The following is a 24,392-nucleotide window of genomic DNA, read 5'->3' as shown; positions in this document are numbered from 1 at the left end:
AATAAAAAAACCAAACTGCAATGATGAAATTTCCACAACAGGCCAGGATAAGTAATTACCAAATTCAAGGAGATAACAAGGCATAGTCTGTTGGAAGGATGCCAACCAAGATAACTTCAGCCCAAAATAAAACACACTTTCTTTCTAGCAATTCTGTGTTTTAACCATCTCTCTTACATACTAGTCACCCCAGCTGCAACCAATGAGGAGGATCATGGCCGCTTTCTCTCTTGTAAGCCAAATTGTTGCCTTTGCCATTCCTCCCTGCATGTCCTAGGATGAAGAGGGGATGGGCCTGGTTCTTCCTCTGACTGCCCAGATGGCCTCTGCCCTTCCCCAGCCTCCTCCACAACCTCTGGAGCCACACCTCCACTCCCTGTCAGCTGTGCCTCCTCTACCTCAGAGTCTGATTCTACCAAGGACATGACAACAGCAATGGGGAAAACTGGATAACTTATTTTTTTTTTAAAAAAAAAAACCAAAACCCTGAAATAATGCAGTTTGCTTAGATTTCCTCAAGATGGGCAGCATAAACTTGGACTTTAACTTTCAAAATTCCATGCAAACATGTCCATTGTTGCAGAGATGGGATTCAAATTTTTAAACAACTGGTTCTGTGGATGTGGCTTAGGTGGGTGGACATGGCTTGGTGGTCATGTTATTGGCTGGGTGTGGCCAACTCAATATCACTCACATCGAGACATGCATCTCCTTACCTGGCCTCTCAAGACTGTGGGGATGCTACAGCAGTTGTAAGTGTGAAAAATGGTCATAAGTCACTTTTTCCAGTGCCATTGTAACTTTGAATGGTCACTCCACACAAGCAAAGTACCAGCAAAGGAGGGGAAAAAAACTCCAGAGATGTTCCTGAGACAGGAAGTCTAGTCCTGCCAAGAATGTAATAAGGGTTAATGGAGAGGCAGTTTCTATAAGCAACACCAGAATGTTTCCTTCCTGCCTTCCTTACAGGATTAGGCCAGTAATTTCTTCTAACAACCAGTTCTCCAAACTGCTTAGAATGTTAACAACCGGTTCTAGCAAATAAGTGCGAACTGGTAGAATCCCACCCCTGCACTGTTATGAATTCTGTACTTAAAATTACACATTTGGAGCCTGCCTAGAGCCCTAAACTAAGCAAACCTGAGTTGCATCATGACTTTAAACAAAAACAAAAAACTAAACCCCTTAATTTGTGTCATAAGTCTCACGGCTTGGGTTTACCGTGCCATAAAATGCTAAAACCAACCACATGAAAACCTTTCCAACTTCATTTGTTATTGAAAAGCTTGCAGCATGCTCACTCTGCAGCCCTTTGGCAATATAGTTTTCAAAGGTCTGCTTAATGAGATGACTTGGAAATGTTTTATTGAGCACTTGAAAACTCCTGCCAGATTAGATAGGCCTGGGCTAAATGGGCTATTAGTTAGACTAACCATCAGCTGAAGTTATTGAAAACAATTGGCGTGGTAGGGAGAGAAGATTCCAAGCAGAGTTTGGAAATAATTCCAGCTGGGTTTCTCACATGCCTTTTCTCAATGTTGTAGAAAGCCTTCCTTAAATTAGTTCTTCATCTGTTTGTTAAAACAGAGTCCTGTTGCAGACATCTGCGCCTGAAGGAAACTCTGTTTCGATGATGCTGTGTCTTTTTCTTTGGCCTTCAATTTTTTCACCTCCTCTTTGGGGCCTCTCCAGCTGCTTATTTTCTAACCCTAACCCTTTTTGTTAGTGATGCATTTTCATTCTTGCATTGAGAACTTAGCAATGACAAATACAGAGAACCATGTATCTCTTTGCGGGTGGTAGGGAATGGGAACGCTTCCCTTTGCCTTGGTTGTTTATGAATTTAATTTATACAAAAAAATGAAGACCCCGGGGACTGCAGATTACAACTAGATTTAGAGTTTAGAACTAAATGAACATAATAAAGACCGGAAAATGTAAACTCAATCAGCAGGAGATCAGGAAGGTAATACTGCAGAAATAAATTACTAACAAAACAGACAAGGGAAGAGGCATTTAAAAACTGGCTCATGTGGGTTGTGTACGTACATACAAATAGTGATATAGGTTGAGTTAAAAAAAAAAAAAAAAGATAAGTCATTCCCGATGTCAAGCTACTGGGGGATTTACTGATACATGCACACCCTCAGATTTTCCATGACCTTATATAGAGCATGAAGCTCACCCTGTGCAAAGCAAAAACAGGTTATGTCAATTGCAGCTGCGGTGTCATCTCACAGAACTTCTAACTCGGATTTCTGTGACCTGAGTTGTCTTCTTGACTTTCTTCAACCTGCTGAGACAAGTTGGAAAAGGGAGGGATGTTGCTTGTCTCCTGAAAGACAGGAGCAAGCCAGAATGCAAACAAGCAAAATGATTGTGAACAAGTGTACAACTGGGGTTACTAGGCTAGGCTGCTGCACCAGGAACTTCCCAGGAAGGTTAAGAAAGAAACCATGATCAATAGCTGACAATTTACTCCAGAGGTGGTATTCAGCAGGTTCTGACCAGTTCTGGAGAACCAGTAGTGGAAATTTTGAGTAGTTTGGAGAACTGGCAAATCCCACCTCTGACTGGCCCCGCCCCCATCTATTCTCTGTTAGGTTTTCAAGTGATGAAATCCATTTAAAAAGAAAAGAACAAAGTCCATCTTCCAAGACAATTTCTTTTATTTAGGAAAGCATCAAATTGGCAAAGTCCATGGTAATTCCGGATCTGACACAACCAGGAATTACCTCACAATATTATAAGTTAGAAACAACCCCCAAAAGTCATATTCCCTAATAGAAGTAATTCCACGTTGCTTGATATCATAAATCTCCACCTCAATGGGCCTGAGTACGGACAGCTTGTTTTCCCACAGAAAGAAGAATTACCTAGCCTAAACAACTATCCAACTATCTCCACTCCTCCCCCCTTAGGAATGTGGCAATCCTGAAACCCTTCCCCCATGATTGCCAGAGAAAGTAAGAAAAAGAATATATACTAAGCCTTACTAAAATGGCTACACATATGTCAATTTTGGGCTTGACATTCTCTGCCTTCTGAGTCCTAGCTGATCAGCTGGGTATTCATTTGTTGGCCCTGCACAGGAGAACGGAGCTGGAAAGCAGGTTAGTGGGGTGGGGAAAGAATGGGGATTTTACAGTATCCTTCCCCTGCCACGCCCACTAAACCAGGCCCCCAAGCCACACCAAGCCCCCCAAGCCATGCCTACATAAATGGTAGTAAAAATGTTTGAATGCCACCACTGCTTTACTCACCATTCCTTTAAAATGCTTTGCTACTAAGACTAAACCTTCTTCCCATCTCAGATTAAAATAGAAGCTGCACATTTCTTGGCTGGACAGTTGTGTGGTTAGCTAGCTTTTGGATTCATTTATTCTAAGCCACCCACTTTAAGCTGCTTGCCATCTTAGTTCTGACTCTGCCCAATTGTTTTTCCGGAGGAGATGTAAATATTTAATTTTACAGATTCCCAGATACAGTCTGTGGCAGCCCCATGCAATCAGCATGGCGAAAAGATGGAAATGTGAGTTGCATGGTGCCCATTAGTCATGTTAGACATTTAAAATCAACAACAACAACAACAACAACAACACAAATCTGGTTCCCTTAATATACTGCTCCATTTGGAATTGAAAGCTCATAGATTGCTGAGCAGGATATGGGAAATTCAATCAAATGCCGAGGGTAGCTAACATCCTAACAAAGCAAATGGGAGAAGAGATGGGAGAACTAACAAGGAGAAGATCTAACAAGCCAAAGAGTTAAAAACACTGGGGAGCTAATTTAACCACAACTGCTTGAACATCAATGGGGTCTTTTAGGGCCTTGGAGAGTTCCGTTGGCTGCTCACAGAACCCCAGACAAACACATATAACAGATAATCAGAATTGGAAGGGATCTTGGAGGTCCTCTAGTCCAGCGATCACCAACCGGTGGGCTCCAGCCCACTGGTGGACCATGAGAAAATTTTGGTGGGCCGCACAGAAATCTCACCCCCAGAGCACCCCCCCCCCCACAAAGCAATTAATCCAGGCTGCGCAGAAACTCAAGGCTGCGCCATCCACATGGCCCGCGGGAACCCTCCCCGCCCACTCACTCCTTACCCGGCAAGCTTGCCTGCTAAATTGCTATTTTTCCTTTTTTCAACCATCATCTGTTCTGCTGTGCCGGGAGATTTAGATTAGCTAGGAAGCAGGAAATGGTTGGATTTCTTGCTTTCTAGCTAGTCTTTAGATCTCCGGCTCTGCTTTTAAGCACAGCTGAACCTCCCTTAGGACTGAAGGTTCTATTATTCAATGCAGATTCACGGCAAGCAAATTTGAGAGACTGAGCTAGCCGATGGCAGATAGATAAATCACTGAATGATTCTATGAGCAATTCAATCTCTGCCTGCTTTGCCTGATTTTGGGTAAAAGTTGCTCTTTTTTTAAATAAAAAAAATCAATATTTACATACATGGTGTGTTGTGAGTTAATTTTGTGAGTTTGCTTGCAAGCAAATTTTATGTGACAGACTGACCTAGCCAATGGCAGATAGATAGATCTCTGAATGAATCTGTGATTCTGTGAGCAACTCATTCTGCCTGCTTTGCCTGATTTTGGGTAAAAGTTGCTCCTTTTTTATAAAAAAATCAATATATAAATATTTATAATATTTACATACAAGCCATATTCAGCCAGTCACATGACCACCAAGTCACACCCACAAATTAGACCACGGCCACAGAACCAGTTAGTGGTCCCTGGGATTTAAAATTATCAGTTTGATGGTCCCTGAGGTCCAAAAGGTTGGTGACCCCTGCTCTAGTCCAACCCCCGCCCCCCAAGTAGGAGACCCTACACCATTTCTGACAAATGGCAGTCCAGTCTCTTCTTGAAAATCTCAAGTGGTGGTGCTTCCACAACTTCCGAAGGCAACTTCTGTTCCATGGGTTGATTGTTCTCCCTGTCAGAAAGTTTCTCCTTATTTCCAGGTTGAATCTCTCCTTTATCAGTTTCCATCCATTATTCCTTGTCTGGCCTACAGGTGCTTTAGAAAATAGCTTGATCCCCACCTCTCTGTGGCAGCCCCTCAAATATTGGAAGACTGCTATCATGTCTCCCCTGGTCTTTCTCTTCACTAGACTAGCCAAGCCCAGTTCCTGTAACCGTTCTTCATATGTTTTAGTCTCCAGTAAAACATGGTTTTACGTAAAAGTTTTCATTGTTTGATTTCTACCCGAAATGTAAAACTTAGAACTGGGGACCATTCACAGGCAATCATGAGGTTGTGACCAGGTTATTCTTCAGGTGTTCTGTTTGCTCTTAGGGTGCTAACTATGAATAGTTCAGGCCTCCGAGGTTGATAGTTCCTTCAAGTGGTGCTAGGTGGAACATTTCTCCAAACAAAAAATTTGTTCTGTGCAAGGCTTAACAGATGCTCCTGCTGTGCTCTTCTTTACATTAACCATGTGTTGAATGGATTTTCAAAGTATGTTGTTACAATGGGGACACCATTTCCCCAACTATTTTTGAATGTGGGTTAGAGGCAAGGCTTGTAACCCTTTCTAAACCAAGCACCTTCTTGCTGCTCTGGAAGGAATTGACCCACTTGTGCAAGTTGAAGCGTGCTTTTTCTAGGGCAAACAGCTGATGTGGCAGCTGATTCCGGGTTGAAACAGAAAAGGCCCTTGGTTAAAGTTCTCCCACGTAGCTGCCTGATTTTAACTGAACTATTTTTTTTTTTTGGGGGGAGATGCATTTTTAGGATTCTTGCAAAATACTGAATTATGGACCAACCATCTTTAGAATCGCATGACGTGTTAGGTTAAAATGTGGTTGGTTGGTTTACGGTTCAGTTGCATGAATGGAGGCATTGACATTTTGTTTTCCATAATTCATTTGGGTTTGTTTGTTTGTTTTGCTTTTTAGCGTGTGCTAGACACTATTCTGCAGGCTAAATATAGATGTGTATTTCTCTGCTTATTTATAACCTTTACCTCCTGGGAAGGGAGCAGCTAAGCAAGAATCAAACTTGCTTCTGGCACTCTTCTGAATGGTCTGGGAGGATTACAATTATATTCTGTTTGCACTTTTTTTAAAAGGACAAACTCCAAACTTAAAACAACTTTGATGGAGAAACAAAGTGCTACTTTTAAATTACACACGGGAAAAAAAAAAGAAAAGGAGAAAAACCAACCAACCAACAATGTGGTGTGTCTATCTCCTTCCCTCCTTCAGCCAAATTGGGGTGTTATATGTTAGGATTTGCATGCTGCACAAAATCGAAATGTGTTGGGCAGATGTAACCCACACCCATTTATTCAGTAAACCATGGTTAAGCAAATATGTCTTAGCTGATATGTTGCATTCTAATTCTTCTCATTACTAGCATTCCAACATCTCATTATCCATAAGGGAGCGACAATCAGTTTCTCATTCAGTGGAATTAAGCTACTTCAGAAATAGAATGTAATTTTGTTAGTTTAATCCCCTCGGTTGCACCAAATTGACCGAGAAAGAGAGGATGTGTGGCCCAAAACATCTGGAAGATTCCAAGCAGGGAATGATTAGTGTCATGTAGGAATTGGAAGCAAGTGAGAGCATGGAACAGGGGTTGGCAACCTATGGCTCTGGAGCTGCATGTGGCTCTTACATCCCTCTGCTGCAGCTCCCTGTTGCTGATCAGTAAAAGGAAAAAGGACATCACGCTAGGAGGAGACTCTATGGTGGGGGAACTGGACTTCCGCTCCGCTCCAGAATTGAACTGGGGGCTTCCAGTTAGGACCTTTGTGGCTCTTTGAGTGTTTAAAGTTGCCGATCCCTGGCATAGAACATAGAATAATAGAGTTGAGGGACCTTAGAGTCTTCTAGTTTAGCCCCATGCTAGAGCAGGAGAACCTATACTATTTCAGACAAATGTTGTCTAGTCTCTTCTTGAAAGCCTTCAGTGACAGAACACTCACAACTTCTGAAGGCAATTGGTTGATTGCTCTCACTGTTAGGAAATTTCTACTTAGTTCTAGGTTGCTTCTCTCTTTGGTTAGATTCCAGCCATTGTTTTTTTATCTTGCCTTTTGGTGCATTGGAAAATAGTTTTACTCCCTTGCCTTTGTAGGAGCCCCTCAAACATTGGAATTCTGCTATCTTGTCTACCCTATTCACCTAAAGTGTGTGCATGTGTGTGTTAAAGTGTTTCACTGACTGTCTTTGTCCCAGGATGTTATAAAATTCAACATGACTGTGTTTGCCCATCGTGCTAACTTAGTTTGCCCATCATACTAACTTAGTTTGCTTTAGGCTTTGCTTATAGTATGCTATAGGAAGCTACTATGAAATCTTGGTTTGTGGTTTAGTGTGTTGTAAGAACTCATTTGTGACCTATAATGGCTAAATAAATGGTACTTTCATGCATTATGTAATTATCTACCTCCTTCTACCCTCAGGAGTATATGAAGGTGAAATATACATTCATTATCAAAAAATGAAATGTCTGTTTCCCTCTTGCATGAATGGTGTATTTATTCCAACCCTGATTTATGCAGAAAGCTAGAGTCCCATCATAGAAACTGACTCAATGACTTTAGGCTAGTCACTCTCTTTCAGTGGTGGAGGAGAAAAATCGGAGGAAGGATTTCGGTGGTTGCTGCCTTGAGCTTCCAAAGGAAAGGCAGGATATAAATCTGGCAAATAAATAAATCATAAGAGTTCTATAATGCAGTCCGATACACCTTCAATCAAATTTAAGGCTCATGGTTTTCAGTGAGAGCTATTTCCTGGGGAAATGTATATAACACTGCAGTTTTAGTGGGTCAATACAATTAAGAAATCTTCTCTAGAGTGCTCAACTCTACAGAATCTTGTGCATTTGCTTAAATTTCTAACTTGACCCACACTGGGGTCTTGTCTTTTTCTCCACTTCTCTCCATCACATAAAGTTGTGATCAGAGGTGGTATTTAGCAGGTTCTGACCAGTTCTAGAGAACCAGTAGTGAAAATTTTGAATAGTTCGGAGAACCAGCAAATGCCACCTCTGACTGACCCTGCCCCAATCTCTTCTCTGCCTCCCGAGTTCCAGCTGATTGGCTGGGTCTTCTTTTGTTGCCCTGCACAGGAAAACGGAGCTGGAAAGCAGATTAGTGGGGTGGGGAGGGAATAGGGGATTTTGCAGTAACTTTTCCCCAGGAGTGGGGAGGGAATGGAGATTTAACAGTATCCTTCCCCTGCCACGCCCACCAAGTCATGCCCACCAAGCCACACCCACAGAACCTGTAGTAAAATTTTTTGAATCCCAACACTGGTTGTGACCTTTGTCTGTAGAAGGTGCTTTTCCCCCCCAAAGGCAATTGGATTTTCTTCCTTCAAAAATGTTTCACTTGTCATCCAAGAAGCTTCTTCAGTTCTCAGTTCTTCCCAACTGAAGAAGCTGGTCGGATGAGAGCTAAAACATTTTCAAAGGAAAAAAAAAAACCCAAGAAAGTCCAATTGCCTTTTGGAAAAAGCACTTTTGGAATTGCAATGACATTGTTTCAACCTTAAATGATCTGGAGGTTTCCAGTGATTGCCTTTGCAGCTGTTTGCCCGGGGAACATTAATGTTTCTATGTGAGTCACGGTGGCACAGTGGTTAGAGTGCAGTACTGCAGGCTACTTCTGCTGACTGCCAGCTGCCTGCAATTTGGCAGCTTGAATCTCATTAGGCTTAAGGTTGACTCAGCCTTCCATCCTTCTGAGGCGGGTAAAATGGGGACCCAGATTGTTGGGGGAAATACGCTGACTTTGTAAACCACTTAGAAAGGGCTGTAAAGTCATATATAAGTCTAAGTGCTATGGTTAGTGCTATTGCTGCAAGTGGTGGGTTGTTTGCTTATTGCGGCTCATTTTCTTGGACTAGGTGTGCATATCCTTGCAGCACCAGCAAAATAATCATGTCCCGTAGCTTCTTCTAAGGTGGGTGCACCTGTTAGGGACCAGACGATTTTTCTGAGCATTTTGATTCCACAGTCTTGCCTGCTTTATAACTTTGGTAGCCATTTTTCAGCCAAAGCAGTTTGTGTTGCCAGAACAGAGCTGGTAGAACAACAAGGTAACTTTGTTGTCTCGAGCATGGAATTGCTTTTTTTCTTTCCATTTCAGTTGGCTTGTTCCTCTAGTAAGAGGCTAAAATGCTCAGTTTATCTATTCACATAAGCCTTTAACCAGAAGATTAGACAGATGGACCGTGCGCCTCTCTGTCTTGGTTCCAGTGGGACTCCATTCTAGACAATCCAAGGAGATTACCTTAAAAGTGGTAGCAGAACTGATCTGTTGAAGCTCTGCTAATGTGAATGTGCAGTCAAGTTGGGGCAGGTAATCCTGCCTGTGGGACAGTAGTGCCCACAGAGGAAAGTGCTCATTCTCCAGAGTTCCTTGGTGATTGAAAAATTATGCCATTAGAAATGCTTCCAAATAAAATGTTGGCTTTTAGCAACTTGACATGAGGTGTTTCTGTCAACACCACTGGATTCTATGTGACTCACAGAGGTTCTTAAGAAAGGCGTTGCAAACCCACATTTTAAGCATTCTCAACGCTCAACACCAGGGTGGGATCTGACAGGGTTAACTACCGGTTCGGTGATTTACAAGGTTTGGTGATTTACTATGTGCTTTCTTGCATGCTGCGCGTGCCTGTAAATCATCATCAGCCTGGTGCCTGGACAGCTGAGCAGCGCTGCGTGCCGAGAAGCAGCCTTTGAAAAAGTACTTTTTTCCTGCTTTTTTAACTGCAGCTGTGCCTCGCACGGGCAGCTGAAGTTGAAAAAGCAGAAAATAAAGGTCAGGTAAGAGCCCGGGCAGGCGGGTGGGCAAAAACATCAGCAGACATAGAACCGGTTCTTCAGAGCTACCGGTTCTACAGAGGTGGACAGAACTGGTAGAAACCCACCCCTGCTCAACACCAAAGTTTAAACAACTAATATACGGCAAGCAGATGCTGTAGAAGAAGCTCGAACTTTAGATGATGGGGCTTCTCATGAATGAAGGCGTGGAGATGGTGGAGCTTCTCTTTGCAGAGTAGATATTCCACATTATTTCCTCACCTCTTACACTTTCAACTCGGTGAAAAAACTGGTGGAAGGAACATAAAGGTAAGGATCCTGCAGAAGAAAGAAATCTATTTTGTGGAATCCCTGGTGCTCTCTTAGCTTTGTTGTTCCTTTGCAAACAGCTCAGAAGCACCAAGAATTCTACAATTCTACCCTAAGCAGCAAATATTTTCTTCTTTTAAGATCTATTCTGTCAGGCAGAGGCTATTGTAAGGGGAATATAATTAGATTTCTATTACTCTCTTTAAATCTTTATGATGGTTGCCACGGTATTATAGGTACAGTTTTATATTTGTCTCTGTGTAGGAATTAAATCTCATTGTGCATATTTTATTTTATGATCTTTTTAGCAAATAAATATTTCAGTTCAAATTCCTGTCACCTAAGATATATTAAATTAATATTACCATAGGTACCTTTTAAAAAAAAAAAAATTGACTAAATATAAGTCTAATAATCATGCTTAATCTGTGTGGTGTCTTGGAGTCAAAAATAAGTAGATGGCATACAATCAAATCAATCATGCTTAATCCGGCCTTTCATTATTTAAAGGTAGCTTTTCCTAACCAGATCTCCTGCCACATGTATTGGGGGGTACATGTCACCTGTACCAATTAGGCAGCGGTGGGATTCAAATTTTTTAACAACTGGTTCTGTGGGTGTGGCTTAGTTGGTGAGTGGTGGCTTGGTGGTCATATTATTGGCTGGGCATGGCCAACTCAATATCACTCACATTGAGGCACACATCTCCTCACCTGGCGTCCCATGACTGCAGGGATACTGCTACAGTAAGTGTGAAAAACAATCATAAGTCACTTTTTCCCATGCCATTGTAACTTTGAATGATCACTCCACACAAGCAAAGTACCTGCAAAAGAGGGAAAGAAAACTCCAGAGAAGTTTCTGAGACAGGAAGTCCAGTCCTGCCAAGAATGTAAAAAGGGCTAACGGAGAGGCAGTTTCTGTAAGCAACACCAGAATGTTTCCTTCCTGCCTTCCTTACAGGATTAGGCCAGTAATTTCTTCTAACCACCAGTTCTCCGAACTGCTTAGAATGTTAACAACCGGTTCTAGCGAATAGGTGCGAACTGGTAGAATCCCATCCCTGCAATTGGGTGTTCTTCACTTAATTAATTTTCTTAGTTTGCACAAGAGATTGAATAATTAACTCACCAAGCATGTTGGGCTGAACTTAATTAAGCCTATCAGTAACCAAGCCTAAAATATCTCTGAATTATCTACTAAGTCTTTACCTGAACTGGTTAAGGCAGTTAGGCGATTACAAGCATCTTAAATTTTCTTGATTTTAAACTGCAGACCCTTTGATTATGACTTTTGGCTTGGTTTTGGTCTTTTTTCTTCCACATCCTTTTATTTCTGGTGCCAAAAATTCAAAATATTCAAGTTCAAGATGAGCTGTTTTGACTTAAAAGGTCATGTTCTGATGCTGCTCCAACCTTGCTAGTGTTCTGACCAAGGCTTAGGGAGACACTAAGAAACACACCTTAGTCCCAAAACCCATTTTTCTTTATTTCAATGGCTGTGAATTTTGAGTCTCAAACAGCTTGTAAATAGTCCCATAGAAGCCTGCCAAAGTCCTTCAGGAAAAGTCTGATAAGCATGCACCTTTATCTTCCTTGAAATGTTGCCAATGACTAAATTTCCAATTAGTTATATGAGGCCAAAACGGAACGCAAATTCAACATCGAGCTTTAGGTTTCAAACCGACTAGTACGAATAAAGTTGCTTCCTGCAAAGGTTCATGTCCCTTTGCTCCTCCTTTATGTTTTATGGGAGGGCCAATGACCTCCAAGCCTTACTCCCGAGTCACCCCTTTTGTCTTAACCGTTCTTGCCTTCTGGTAGCTCTGTGCATGCACGCCCTGGGAACAGGGTCCTTTTGTTCCTCTGCTTTGCTGCTGTCAGATTCTGGAGGCTCTGGAGTCAGCACATAACTCCCAGATGGCCCTGGCCCCATCTCTCTATCGGACACAGGACCCACATCTGAGTCCTCCCCAGACTCCTGGACTGGCCCATGTTCCTCCCCACTGTCTGACTCTGCTGCCGTCTCCACAGGCTGCCGGCAGACCACAACAGCTAGAAGTGTTTTGACTCCAAAATTAATGTTCTAAGCTGAAGGTAACTTTAGGCTTTCAGCTCGAAATATTGGGATGGCATCAGAACATAGCATAGGAGATGAGAATAGTCGGTTTCAATTTTAGCTCCAAATGGGGCACTTCAAGCTTAAAAGTTTTTGCACTATAATGTGCAGAACATTGAGCATTTGAGAAGATTCAAACCTGAAATATCATGTTCCAACTTGAAGGCCATTTTCCAACTTTATCAGAAAGTGCTCCAGTGTTGAACTAACCATTCTGGAAATGTTCCAAGCTCAAAATGGACCCCTTCAAATTCAGTTTCAAACTGGAAAAGAGGGCTGTTTGAAGCTCAAAACATTTCTGGAAAAGTTGGAACAGCACTAGAATACATCCAGTGTCACCGTTCTTGGATAGACCAGACCGGAAACACAACCCAATGAGCTAATTCTACTTTATTGTAAGGCTACATTAACAGAATCTTGCAAGTCTTGAAAGTACAAATCTCTTGCCATCTCTTTTAGAGTCTGAAAAACTGGGGTGAGCTCCTTTCCCACCCTCTTTGTCCACCCATTGTGCATCTGTGGGCCATGCCCTCTCTTATCAGACCTTTCCCTAAACAGCATTTCTTTGCTCTGTTTCGCAAGATCTTTCTCACCTACTGTTACATCCGATGAGGTCAGATCAGCTTGTTTTGAATTTGAAACAACTGTTTCAAGCTCAAAATATTTTTCACATGGCTAATTGTGTTGACTAGTAGTTCTCAACCTTTTCTTCATCTTGGACTCCTTTAAAATGGCCATGGACTCCCAAGACAACTCAAGATTTAAAGCACTAGACTTAACAATTGGCAGATGCCCTATGATGACACCATGCCCCTCCTAGTGGTCCACAGGTTCAAAACCACTCTGTTCTCGGAGAATTAAAAAGCTCACAAATTCCTTTGTGTTGCTCCGATTAAGAACAGCATAACTTTCATCCAACATTCATTCCTACCCACTAGCATAGCTGTAACTGTTTGTCCATGCTATCTGATAATTCTTCCATTGGGAGATCTGAAGGTCACAAGACTGAGAAAGGTTGATTTAAGACAACAGAAAACACTCAATTTCAACATATTCTGCACCTCCTCTATACACTGAAGAAAGTGAACACCTGAATTGGTTAATTTCCTGACTTGTTTCTATACATTGATCATTATAGATTGGGAGCTTAGAAGACTATTATCATTTCCATCACAGCAAGACCATTAAAAGATCAACGTTCAGCAGCAGAGGTCCACACAACTTCCTCAGAATGGATCCAAAGGTATGTATGTCCACTACCAATATTAGCTACCACAAAAACCATCGACAATAAGACCCCAGGTTCCAAACTGAAAGGAAGTCAGCCAAGAAATGAAAAAAAAATCTGTGAAAGGTCGAAGTATACTTGATGGGTAAACTCTAATTTTATTTCCATGTACAGTATGTTATTTTCATGGTTTTTGTGTATTATTGAAAGACATTCTAAAATGTACCTATTTTGTGACTCTGCTGTACTTAAATAAAAGACAATCTATGAATCGATAGTTACAGTTTGGATGGTTTGTAAGGATAGAAAATTACAGAAATACTATCCAAATAGCCAAATACTATTAATGTAAGCTAGATTTAGCTTCCTTTCTTTCCTTTTCCTTTTCTCCTTTTCTCCTTTTCTCCTTTTCCCTTCCCTTCTTTCATCTCTTTGTTTCTCTTCCTCTCCCCTCCTCCAAATTACCATTATTACACGTTCATGCGTGTAATCTGTAAACCAAGGTTTATGGCTAAATATGTGTAGCAAATCCAGTCATTTGTACTTCATCCAATAAACCGATGGGTAGACAAACCATCATGCAGAGTGAAAATGAGAATGCCACTCGAAACCTAGGCAGCTCTAGGATTTAATTAATTAAATAAATAGCCTGCAAACACACGCAGCATAGCCACAGCGAATTATTTTTTTTATCATCCACAAGAGGCAAAGAGGCATTATTTCAAGTTGCTATTCACTCTCCAGCCCAGAGACCCTCATTGGCTCTCCTCCATCTTTGCTTCTCGGTTGGCACTATCACTGAATTGGTGCTGTTTCTCAACTCTGCTCTTTCAGCTGAAATCTTTAATAAGAGGGTGAATGTTGCTTATTCCTTTGCCCTAGCTGTCCTCTTCCGCCCTTCTTATCTTCTTCTCCTTCTTCTGCATCTGAGCTGATTCCTGCTGTTCTGGAGGAAGAGGTCTAGCCAACCATATAGTAGAAGAGGGTCCCACATACCTGCTCCCTGGCTAAGCCTCCCACCCCCACTCTTTTCCTGACCTATATTACCTGCCTGGGGAATTTGTTCTTTATCCTCTGGCAGTTTCTCAGACAGACTGTCTAGTTCTTTTCTTGGGCACTGGCTCTTTGTATTTTAGTCATCCTCCTGTCCATCTACTTTCTTGTTTTAGACCAAGTTCTTGAGAAGAGCTGCCCCTGTCTGATGGATTCCTTATTGTCATTATTTAATGGGCTCCTTGATCCATGTAAATCAGACAGGTCATCCGTTCAGCTCAGAATGATATTCTGCTGACCCAAGTCCCAATGCTTGTTCATTGGTGCTGGTTCTTTTGGCCCAAAATCTACTTTGCTCTGCTTATCTGCCAACCACCACTTTGCTGTACTTCGAATAGAATAACAGAGTTGGAAGGGACTTTGCAGGTCTTCTAGCCCAACCCCCGGCTTAGGCAGGAAACCCTATACCATTTCAGACAAATGGTTTATTTATTTATTTATTTGGTTCGTCAATTGCTTACAAGATAATAGGTATAAGTAAAAACATAGTTATGAATTCATGGATACATATAAGAAAAATAAAAAAATAAAAGAAACAATAGGACAGGGACATTGGTGCGCTTATGCACGCCCCCTACAGACCTCTTAGGAAAGGGGTGAGGTCAATAGTAGACAGTCTAAGGTTAAAGTTTTTGGGATTTGGGGAAGAAACCACAGAGTCAGGTAGAGTATTCCAGACATTGACCACTCTGTTGCTGAAGTCGTATTTCCTGCAATCAAGTTTGGTGCGGTTAACCTTGAGTTTCTATCTATTGTGTGCTCTTGCATTGTTATGGTTGAAGCTGAAGTATTCATTGACAGATAGGACATTGCAATGTATGATTTTATATACTATACTTAGATCAGACTGAAGGCGGCACAGATCTATGTTTTCTAGGTCTAGAATTTTGAGTCTGGTGGCATAAGGTATTCTGCAGCAAGTAGAGGAGTGGAGAACTCTTCTTGTGAAATGGTTATCCAATCTCTTCTTGCAAACTTCCAGTGTTGGAGCATTCACAGCTTCTGGAGGCAAGTTGTTTCATGGATTAATTGTTCTAACTGTCAGGAAATTTCTCCTTAGTTCTAGGTTGCTTCTCTCCTTGATTAGTTTCCACCCATTGCTTCTTGTCCTGCTTTCAGGTGCTTTGGAGAATAGCTTGACTCTCTCTTCTTTGTGGCAGCCCCTGAGATATTGGAACACTGCTATCATGTCACCCCTAGTCCTTCTCTTCATTAAACTAGACATATCCAATTCCGGCAGCTGTTCCTTATATGTTTTGGCCTCCAGTCCCCCAACCATGTTTGTTTCTCTAACTTGTCCACTGCCTGATTCTTGGGCATTACTGGCTGAGTTTTGGTTGGATTCAAGTCTTCTGTCATACTTGCCTGGCAGGGAGGATGCCTTGTCCATGATTCAAACCTTCTGCCTCCCATTCTTCTGCAGGATTGCACGTTGGCTTCAATACCAGGGATTTCCATTATTGTAACTGTCACTCAGGAATCAGTCATGGGTGGTGATCAGTCCTGGGTGCTAAAAATGGGTGATTTTCAGTATCAGTATCACTATTACCCTGATGAAACCCTGGTCTGTCACTCTTTTGTCATCCATGACGATGATGCATTATCGCCTGTGATACAATATCTCAGGAGCATTTTGACTTAGATATTCTCAAGTTGCATAACACAAAAACTGTCTTTCCATCCTTGCTTGTGTTTCCCCCACTGTTTTTCCAGGCTCCTGGGTTGTCCCAGTTTCCTCTGCCTGTGATCTTGGGGTCTTGTCTGACAATTAACTGACTGTGACAATGCGAAGTTCTCACAGGATCAGGAGATAGATGTAGATGAGAGGGAACGTACAATAGCTTCATTGAACATGCATTGATTGATTCCTACTTAAGATTATTACAGTGGTCACCTCTCTCTAGTCTTAATCCTAGTCCAGAACAGGACCTTTCTAGATCTTCTAGGCTATACTCATATTTTACTACATTGCAGGACTCTATGTTGGTTCCCTGTTCAAGCTGCTTAAATATTAATATTTGTGTTTAGAAGTCTTTGGTGCAACATTCCTTGATCTGTTCTCATATTTCTCCCTACAATGCTATTTGTTCCTTATGTTCCCGAAGCCAGGCCTTCTCTCTATTCCTCACCCCATCTCCAGGCTTCCTGGTGTCAGGAATATTGTCTTGTGGCTGTGGGATCAACTCTCTCCATGTGGTCACTTCTGTCAAATTCTGATGACCTTTAAAAAAAACATTTTTTAAAATTTGACTAATATATTAGAATGGGGCTGGTTGTTTTACTCTCCTCTAATTAACTTGGTAGTTTTTCAAGTTAATATTTTTTATATTAATTATGAATATATGTACGCTCTGCTGTTTCATGGGAGTGTTCTTTTAAATATTTATGCCTGTTGAGTTTGATGTGTATTGTAAATACTAGGTTTATAAGATTGGCTGTTAAAGTTATGAACTCATTTTATTATGCCGAATTGTATAACTATTGTATTTCCTTCCAATTTGTACCATGCCTCAGTAAGGTATGTCATATTAATAATAATAATAAGAAATAACTAGAGCACAAATGCTAGTGATTTTTTTCTTTTACTACTAAACTCTACATTTAGAGAGTTAGTAAGAGACAGCCGGCTATTTCCTAAATCAACCTGCTAAAGAAGTCTTCAGACTTTTTAAAACACTTCTTTAGGGTTGTATGATAATTGCTAGAATATTTAATATTCCTTTCATTGAGGAACAGGAGTTGTTTTCATACTACTGTAAATTGGATTAAAAGGATGTTAATTAGATCTAATTGTCTTTGAAGAAAGAGGGTTATGATGTGCTCTACCAGTTAAGTATTTTGTCCTTTGGGGATTTTTTTTTTGGCTAGTCTATCTTTCCTTTTTTTTATTTTATTCAATGATACATCCTTATGTCTTTGCTACAGGGCAATCCAACCTTGTGGTGGATTATTAATACAGAAGCAAATAGGTACTACTATATCTGCTTCTTCCCTGTGATTTGCGTGAAGATTTTGAAACACACAAATATTTTATTCTGATCAATAAATCTTTACCAGTTGCTCATTTTTAACCTGCTCTTAATTTTGGGAGATTTCTAAGACACCTTTTGAATTGCAAAGCTGCCCTTACTGGAATATGTAAAAAAAAATCCAATAGATGGAAAGGAAAAATATTATGAACAATGAAAAAGGAAGTAAAACCTTGTATTCTTTCTTCTCAGAAGATGTGGTACAATTTTCCATTTTTTTTCTCCTCAAACTCACTGATGATGAACATCAACAGTTTCCACAAATTATCCATTTGGGGAGGAGAAATGGAGGACGATCTGCTTCTGTTAGAATATTGGTTTTCTACAGGATTATTGAAAATCTAGGCTTTGAAGATAAAAAGGGAAACGAGTGTGAGGCACAGTCAAAGTATTTCCTTGCCAATCGGCCAGGATAGCAATAGCACTTACACTTATATATTGCTTCACATTGCTTTACAGCCCTCTCTAAGCAGTTTACAGAGTCAGCCTTTTACCCCCAAGAATCTGGGTCCTCATTTTACCCACCTTGGAAGGATGGAAGGCCGAGTCAACCTTGAGCGGGACAGGATCGAACTCCTGGCAGTCAGCAGGGTTAGCCTGCAATACTCTATTCTAACCACTGCACCACCATGGATGCAAATCACCTGGCTGTATTTGGTTTTTTTTTTTTCTTCTGGGGGCAGAGAGACAATTTGAAGATGTCAATTTTAGGAGCATGGCACCCAGCCCACAGCTTCTAATGGAGGACCCTAACCCTAACCCAGAAAACCAATTCTTTTAGAGTTTAGCTACACCAGTTCTTTATTCTGCAGCTTCTAGATAGCTCTATGAGAGAATTTTAAAAGTTCAAAACCAGCGGCAGGGAGCCCTTTCACAGTCAAAACGGTCATGCATGCAGGAGAGATTCCATCTCCCTTTCTACCCTAAGCCATCCCCATATAATTGCAGTGTGAAATAGAATTGCACAGAATTTAAGATTTGCAGACAAAAGATAATATTGATGCTAATGGACCTAGGCACCTGTCTGCAACTCTTCAAAGCAGCTGTGTCTTTTCCTTTGTCCTCCATAGCTGCTACAGGCTTCAGTTCCAGGAAAAGATGCCTCTCATTTAAGGAGTTGTGATATCTCTGCCTGCAGGGGTGGGATCCCAATGGTTTGGCCTGGTTCGGGCGAACCAGTTGCTTCGAAGATTAGCTGTGAGCAAACCGGTTTGCTCTGACGATCAGCTGTTGGGCCCACCTGCTGTCAGTGCTCTAATCTGTACTTTATTTCTGGGTTTTCCAGCTCAGCTCAGTATGGCACAGCAGATTGCCGCGCTTCAGCTGTTTTACACATAGGGGTTGCAGCAGAAGGTGAGTTGCAAACACTGCATGTGTATGCAAAGCGTGAGCTCACCAAACCGGTTGTTACACTGGTTGAATTCCACCCCTGTATGTCTCTAAATACTTTCTGCTCACTTAACCCCTATACTAAATGTCAGCGTTCCAGAAAACCTTAACTCCAATAAAAAAAAACTCCAAGACAGACATATTCTCAAAGTTTCCTTTTATTAAACTGGCACATCTGGGAAATCCCAAATCTGAAAGCTCCAGGTTTCCCTCCAATAAGTAAAAAATTACAAATCCACCCCTTGCGCCCCTCATGGCATCACACGCCCCGATCACCATTCACCCAATCTGAGACATCTCCTCAACCATTCCTCAGCCAGGTGCAGAATAACATGACCTTGACTTTAAAGAAGAATGTTATTATGTCTAACCACATAGGTTCCATGAAATTCCCCCCTCCCATCTTCTCAGGCTGGAGAATGTGGCAGCATGGAAGCTTCTGGTGCTAATATGGCTTCCAAAGCTGACACTAAACTGGCTCTGATTCTGGGTCATTTTGTCTCCCTAAAAAAACCTTTGTAGAAAAGTTTGTGCTTACACAAAAAGGTTCTTCTAATGCTGCACATGGAAATACTCTCAGAATATATACCCAAAGCCTGTTTTGTTGGTTGTATCTCTAATGCAAATAGGCAATGCAGTTTCACAGGCATTGTATTAAGGGGAACTTAAACTAGTCCCGGATAAAAGCCCTTCTCAATCTTGCAGCTGACCCCAAACTGTAAAAGTTCAAGTTCTCTGTCAACTTTTTATTCCATGTACTTTTGAAAAGCTCCAATACACCTTCAATTCGGTGATCTGATCTTATTCAGCAGCAAAAACAATGACAATTGGCCGAATGTCCTCTCCCTTGGAAGAAAAAAAAAACATTTGTTAACTTTTCAGAGCTCTATTGGATTTCAAAGAAAGGCCAACAAGGTTCTGGGTGTGAAAATGAATGATTTCTGCAATAGAAAAGGGGTTTAAATTATTCTTGAGCAACGCACGTGCTGTTAGTATTTACCTAAACATACTGTCCAAAATTAGCATGGCAGCCTTCTGGAACTTGGCTTTATTGTGATTTCATAATCAAGGAGTAGCTTTCTGGATTATTTTAGGAAGTTGGATCACCCTTTGACTTTTAATGTTATTGTATGAATATGCAAATGACAGCGGCAGAAACTTTACTTTCACTGACAAGTAATGCCACCTGGAATTCAAATGCCACAGAAAATACTGTGCAGTTCTTGAGAATTCTTACAAATAAGGGGTATCAGGAGGGGAGAATGAAAAGCTAAGTAAATTCCATGTCATCGAAATGAGCTGATGCTTTTACAGCTGAGACTCTTTTCCCAATTTATTCATGTTTTTATAGACCTTTGCATTCCAAAGTCTCCCTGAAATTTGCCAGTGTAATTAGCAAATCAACTGCCCTTTTGCTCAGGTTGAGCAGATGATCCTGCACAACCTGAATGTATGGTCTTGGATGGGTGTGCATTGAGCCCTTTTCAACTGCTCAGCAGCAGAGTGAAGATGAGGCAAAACCAGCTTTTCTGCTGTCAACTTTGCCCCACTAAGAATAGGAACAAGAGACACCCTTGCATTGGAGAAACTTCTCTCATCTCCAATCTGGGCAAATGAAAAATAAAAAATAGCAATAGCACTTAGATTTATGTACCGCTTCATTGTGCTTCATAGCACTCTAAGTAGTTTACAGTGTCAGCATATTGCCCCAACATTCTGGGTCCTCATTTTACCAATCTTGGAAGGATGGAAGGCTAAGTCCACCTTTAGCGGGTCAGGATTGAACTACTGGCATTTATTAGTCGTGGTGGTGCAGTGGTTAGAATGCAGTACTGCAAGCCTCTTCTGCTGCTTGCCAGTTGCCTGCAATTTGGCCGTTCAAATCTCACCAGGCTCAAGCCTTTCCACCATCCAAGATCAGTAAAATGAGGACCCAGATTGTTGGGGGCAATAGGCTGACTCGGTAAACCACTTAGAGAGGGCTGTAAAGCACTGTAAAGCAGTATATAAGTCTAAGTGCTATTGCTACTGGTGGTAAGGAGAGTCAGCCTGCAACACTGCATTCTAACCATTATGCCACCATGACTAATAAATTGCTTGAAGGACTAAAGAAGTCCTTTCTGTTCCATGTTTTATGTGGAGTACATGCAAAAAAAAAAATCTGAGCAGTTGCTAGGAGGAAGAGCTGCCAAACTGCCAAGCCCCCATTCCCTTGCAATGCCTTCTGCATTGCAAATTCTGAAGAGGGGAGGAGAGTGAAATAAGAGGTCCTGCAAATGGAGATACAGACTACTTGCAAACTTATCATTGTGGAGTGCACTTTAAAGAAAACCTGAAGTTAAAATTCAAATACCCAACAGCTGAATCAGAAATAAATCCATTTGTCTCTGCAACATAGCAACTCCAAGACTTGCCATCTGTAACAAGAGTTCCCGTTTGGGAAAGGCTAGGCTGGAGTGTGATTTCAGCTAATATTCCAACGTGTATTTGCCTGCATAATTTTTATTCTCTTTTCACAACTTGTACATCTTTTGGCCTCTGTCATATCATTTTGACAGGATTAAAAATAGCCTTGCAATCAGCATCCAATTAACCACATGGGGGTTTGTGCACATTTGGGGGGACATGATTGATTTCTAAAGGAAATAAATGCACTGGAATGTTGATAAAAATGTCATTAAAATGGAGAGGAAAAGCACCTTTTCAATTGTCGGCATAGCACAGGTAGTATGAAGAGCACAGGTGGTATCTCTGTGGGTGGAATAGGCAACTTGCAGCCGTCCAGAAAGCACCCCCTGTGCTATTCTCACTGTTGGCCACGATGCTAAGTATGACCCATAGCTTAAAATCTGGAAAACCAGCATATGAATACTGTTCCAGACTAGCAGGCTTGAAAGCCTGCAACTCTGATTGGCCCGCGAATAGCAGATCGTGATTGGTCACCGCAGACTGATCCGATTGGCTAGTAAACGGGCTGCCGCGATTGGCCCTGCCAAGAGCGGCAAACTCAAATCGCTTTCATTGGCTGCCTAGCCGCAGCCAGCCCTATATAAGGGGCTGCTGCAGTTGGGATTCTTTGCTCAGATCTGAAGTCACTAATAAAGAGCTGTTGTTGTTATCTGAGTCTTGCCTCCGTTCTTGAATCATCCTCCCAGATCTAACACTGGCGACGAGGATGGGATGCGGAGGCAACGAAGTCTACTGATTTGAACTAGCTGAAGGAGCACATGGCTGACAGAGCGCAACGACGGTGACATGGCCAGCAGCGCTATACCACCCGCCCCATTCGATCCAGCTAGTGAGGACTGGGACTCATATATGGACAGATTTGAAATGTTCCTAGAGTCCAACAACCTAAAAGATGCCACGCCCAGCAAGAAACGAGCCGTTTTTCTAACCCATTGTGGACCAGCCGTTTTTAAGATGGCTAAAGCCTTAGCGAAACCAGCTGAAGTTAAAATGATGGATTGGGACACCCTTGCTCCCATCCTGCGCAACCATTACACCCCAGCAGTACCAACTCTCATTCGCAGACACGAGTTCTATCAGAGGGACCAGCATGAAGGTGAGAGCATTGGGGATTTCGTGGCAGACCTGAGGAACCTGGGCTGTTTATGTGGCTTCGCCAATCTCGAAGAAGCCATGAGAGACCGAATCGTCCTTGGCCAACTGTCCAGAGCAAGATCATGGCCAAGGGAGACATCTCGCTTGCAGATTCCATAGCAGACGCCACCGCAGCTGAAGCCACTCGTAAATCAGCAGCACGAATGCGCCGAACCAGCGGAACCAACCACCAACCCACCAACGATGCTGGGAAACCTTTAGACAAGTACACATCGACCACTCATCGTGAAGATGTCGAGTCATCCTCAGACAGCGAGGAGGAAGAAGTCCACAGACTCCAGTCAGAACGCGAGCAACGGGACCAGCGGGGTTGTAAACCCAACTACCAGTGCGCCGGATGCGGGGGAAACCATCCTCGATCCGAATGCAGATTCTTAGACGCCATGTGTCATTTTTGCGAAAAACGAGGGCATATTGTGAAAGTATGCAGAAACAAAAGAAATTCCAGCCCCAGACGGAGAGGGAACAGCCCAAAAAGGAATGATGGCAACTCCACCACACAGAGGGACCGCCCTAGCAACCAGTGGAACCAGTACAGCAGACCCGAAGGTTTAACGGCACACCCAGACGAGAAGAGGCTCATCAAACCATCACCATCGGCCACGCTTCATCGCTAGATGCTAAAAAAATCCGTGTAAAGGTCACCATCAAAAATAAACCTTGCATCATGGAAGTCGACTCTGGGTCCTCACTATCCATGGTATCCTGGAAAACGCTCAAGCAACTGATTACCAACATCCGACGCCAAGACCTCAGCAGTCAGAGACTCATACTGAAAGATTATCAAGGCAACCGGATTCCAGTCGCAGGTACCCACCATTTCCAGGTCTCTTTCAAAGGACACAATGCAATTCTACCACTCACCATTGTAGACAAAGACTGGCCAAGTCTATTGGGCCTCCAGTGGTTCGTGCCATTAGGAATCAGAATGGCTGGCATCCATCATACTGAAGATGATGACTGGGAGGCAGCCCTCGTCCACGATTTCTGAGAAGTGTTCAGTGAAAACTTAGGCAAGCACAAAGGGTCCCCTATTTCGTTTAATCTTCGCCCTGACATTGCGCCCATTCGCCTAAAGCCACGCCGAGTTCCCTTTGCTCTCAAACCCAAAATTGATGAGCAACTGGACAAATTAATTGCACAAGGCATGTTAGAGCCCATTGACCACGCCCGATGGGAGACACCAATTGTCACCCCCATAAAGCCTGACGGGTCCTTGAGAATCTGCGGTGACTACAGGGCCACCCTCAATCACGCGCTACAGCAGAGCGCCTATCCGGTACCAGTCATTCAGCATCTCCTGCATTCACTTGGGGGTGGCAGAATATTCGCAAAATTAGATCTGGCCCAAGCGTATCAACAGCTACCAGTTGATTCCGAAACTGCAGAAGCCCAAACTATAGTCACACATCGTGGTGCATTCAAATGCAACAAACTCCAGTTTGGAGTAAGCGTAGCCCCAGGCATCTTTCAAAGCCTGATGGAGAGACTATTACAAGGCATAAAAGGGGTCGTGCCCTATTTTGATGACGTACTAATAGCAGCCCCAACAAAAAGTCAATTAGAGAAATGCCTCAGAACAGTCCTACAAAGGTTCAAAGATGCTGGCCTCAAGGCTAAGAAGGAAAAGTGCCAGCTATGCACAGAAAGGGTGGAGTTTCTTGGCTACCTTCTTGACAAACAAGGAATCCACCCCACAGAAAAGAAATTGGCAGCTATCAAAAATGCCCCAAGACCTAAAAACAAAACTGACCTCCAAGCCTTCCTGGGACTTATTAACTTTTATAACATTTTCCTACCCCAGAAGGCGACTGTTGCTGAGCCCCTTCATAGACTACTTG

The 24,392-nt window shown here is 42.3% G+C and overlaps 1 protein-coding gene across 2 annotated transcripts in view; it reads left to right on the top strand.

Annotated features, from left to right (window-relative positions):
• The window catches only part of PCSK6 (proprotein convertase subtilisin/kexin type 6), a 132,506-nt gene that overhangs the window by 11,489 nt on the left and 96,625 nt on the right, over window positions 1–24,392 (top strand). Inside the window, exon 2 of one of the 2 annotated variants that reach the window (XM_087941334.1) lies at window positions 13,367–13,471. The exons of the other annotated variant lie outside the window; for it this stretch is intronic. Coding sequence (XP_087797460.1) covers window positions 13,367–13,471 — 105 coding nt within the window. The remainder of the gene's footprint in view (window positions 1–13,366; window positions 13,472–24,392) is intronic. 2 annotated transcript variants of the gene reach the window in all.

This window comes from Pseudonaja textilis, chromosome 13 (assembly GCF_049901715.1).
Source record: "Pseudonaja textilis isolate UNSWEBS1 chromosome 13, rPseTex1.2, whole genome shotgun sequence".
NCBI classification, from domain to species: Eukaryota; Metazoa; Chordata; class Lepidosauria; order Squamata; family Elapidae; genus Pseudonaja; species Pseudonaja textilis.
This window is presented reverse-complemented; position numbering and strand designations above follow the sequence as displayed.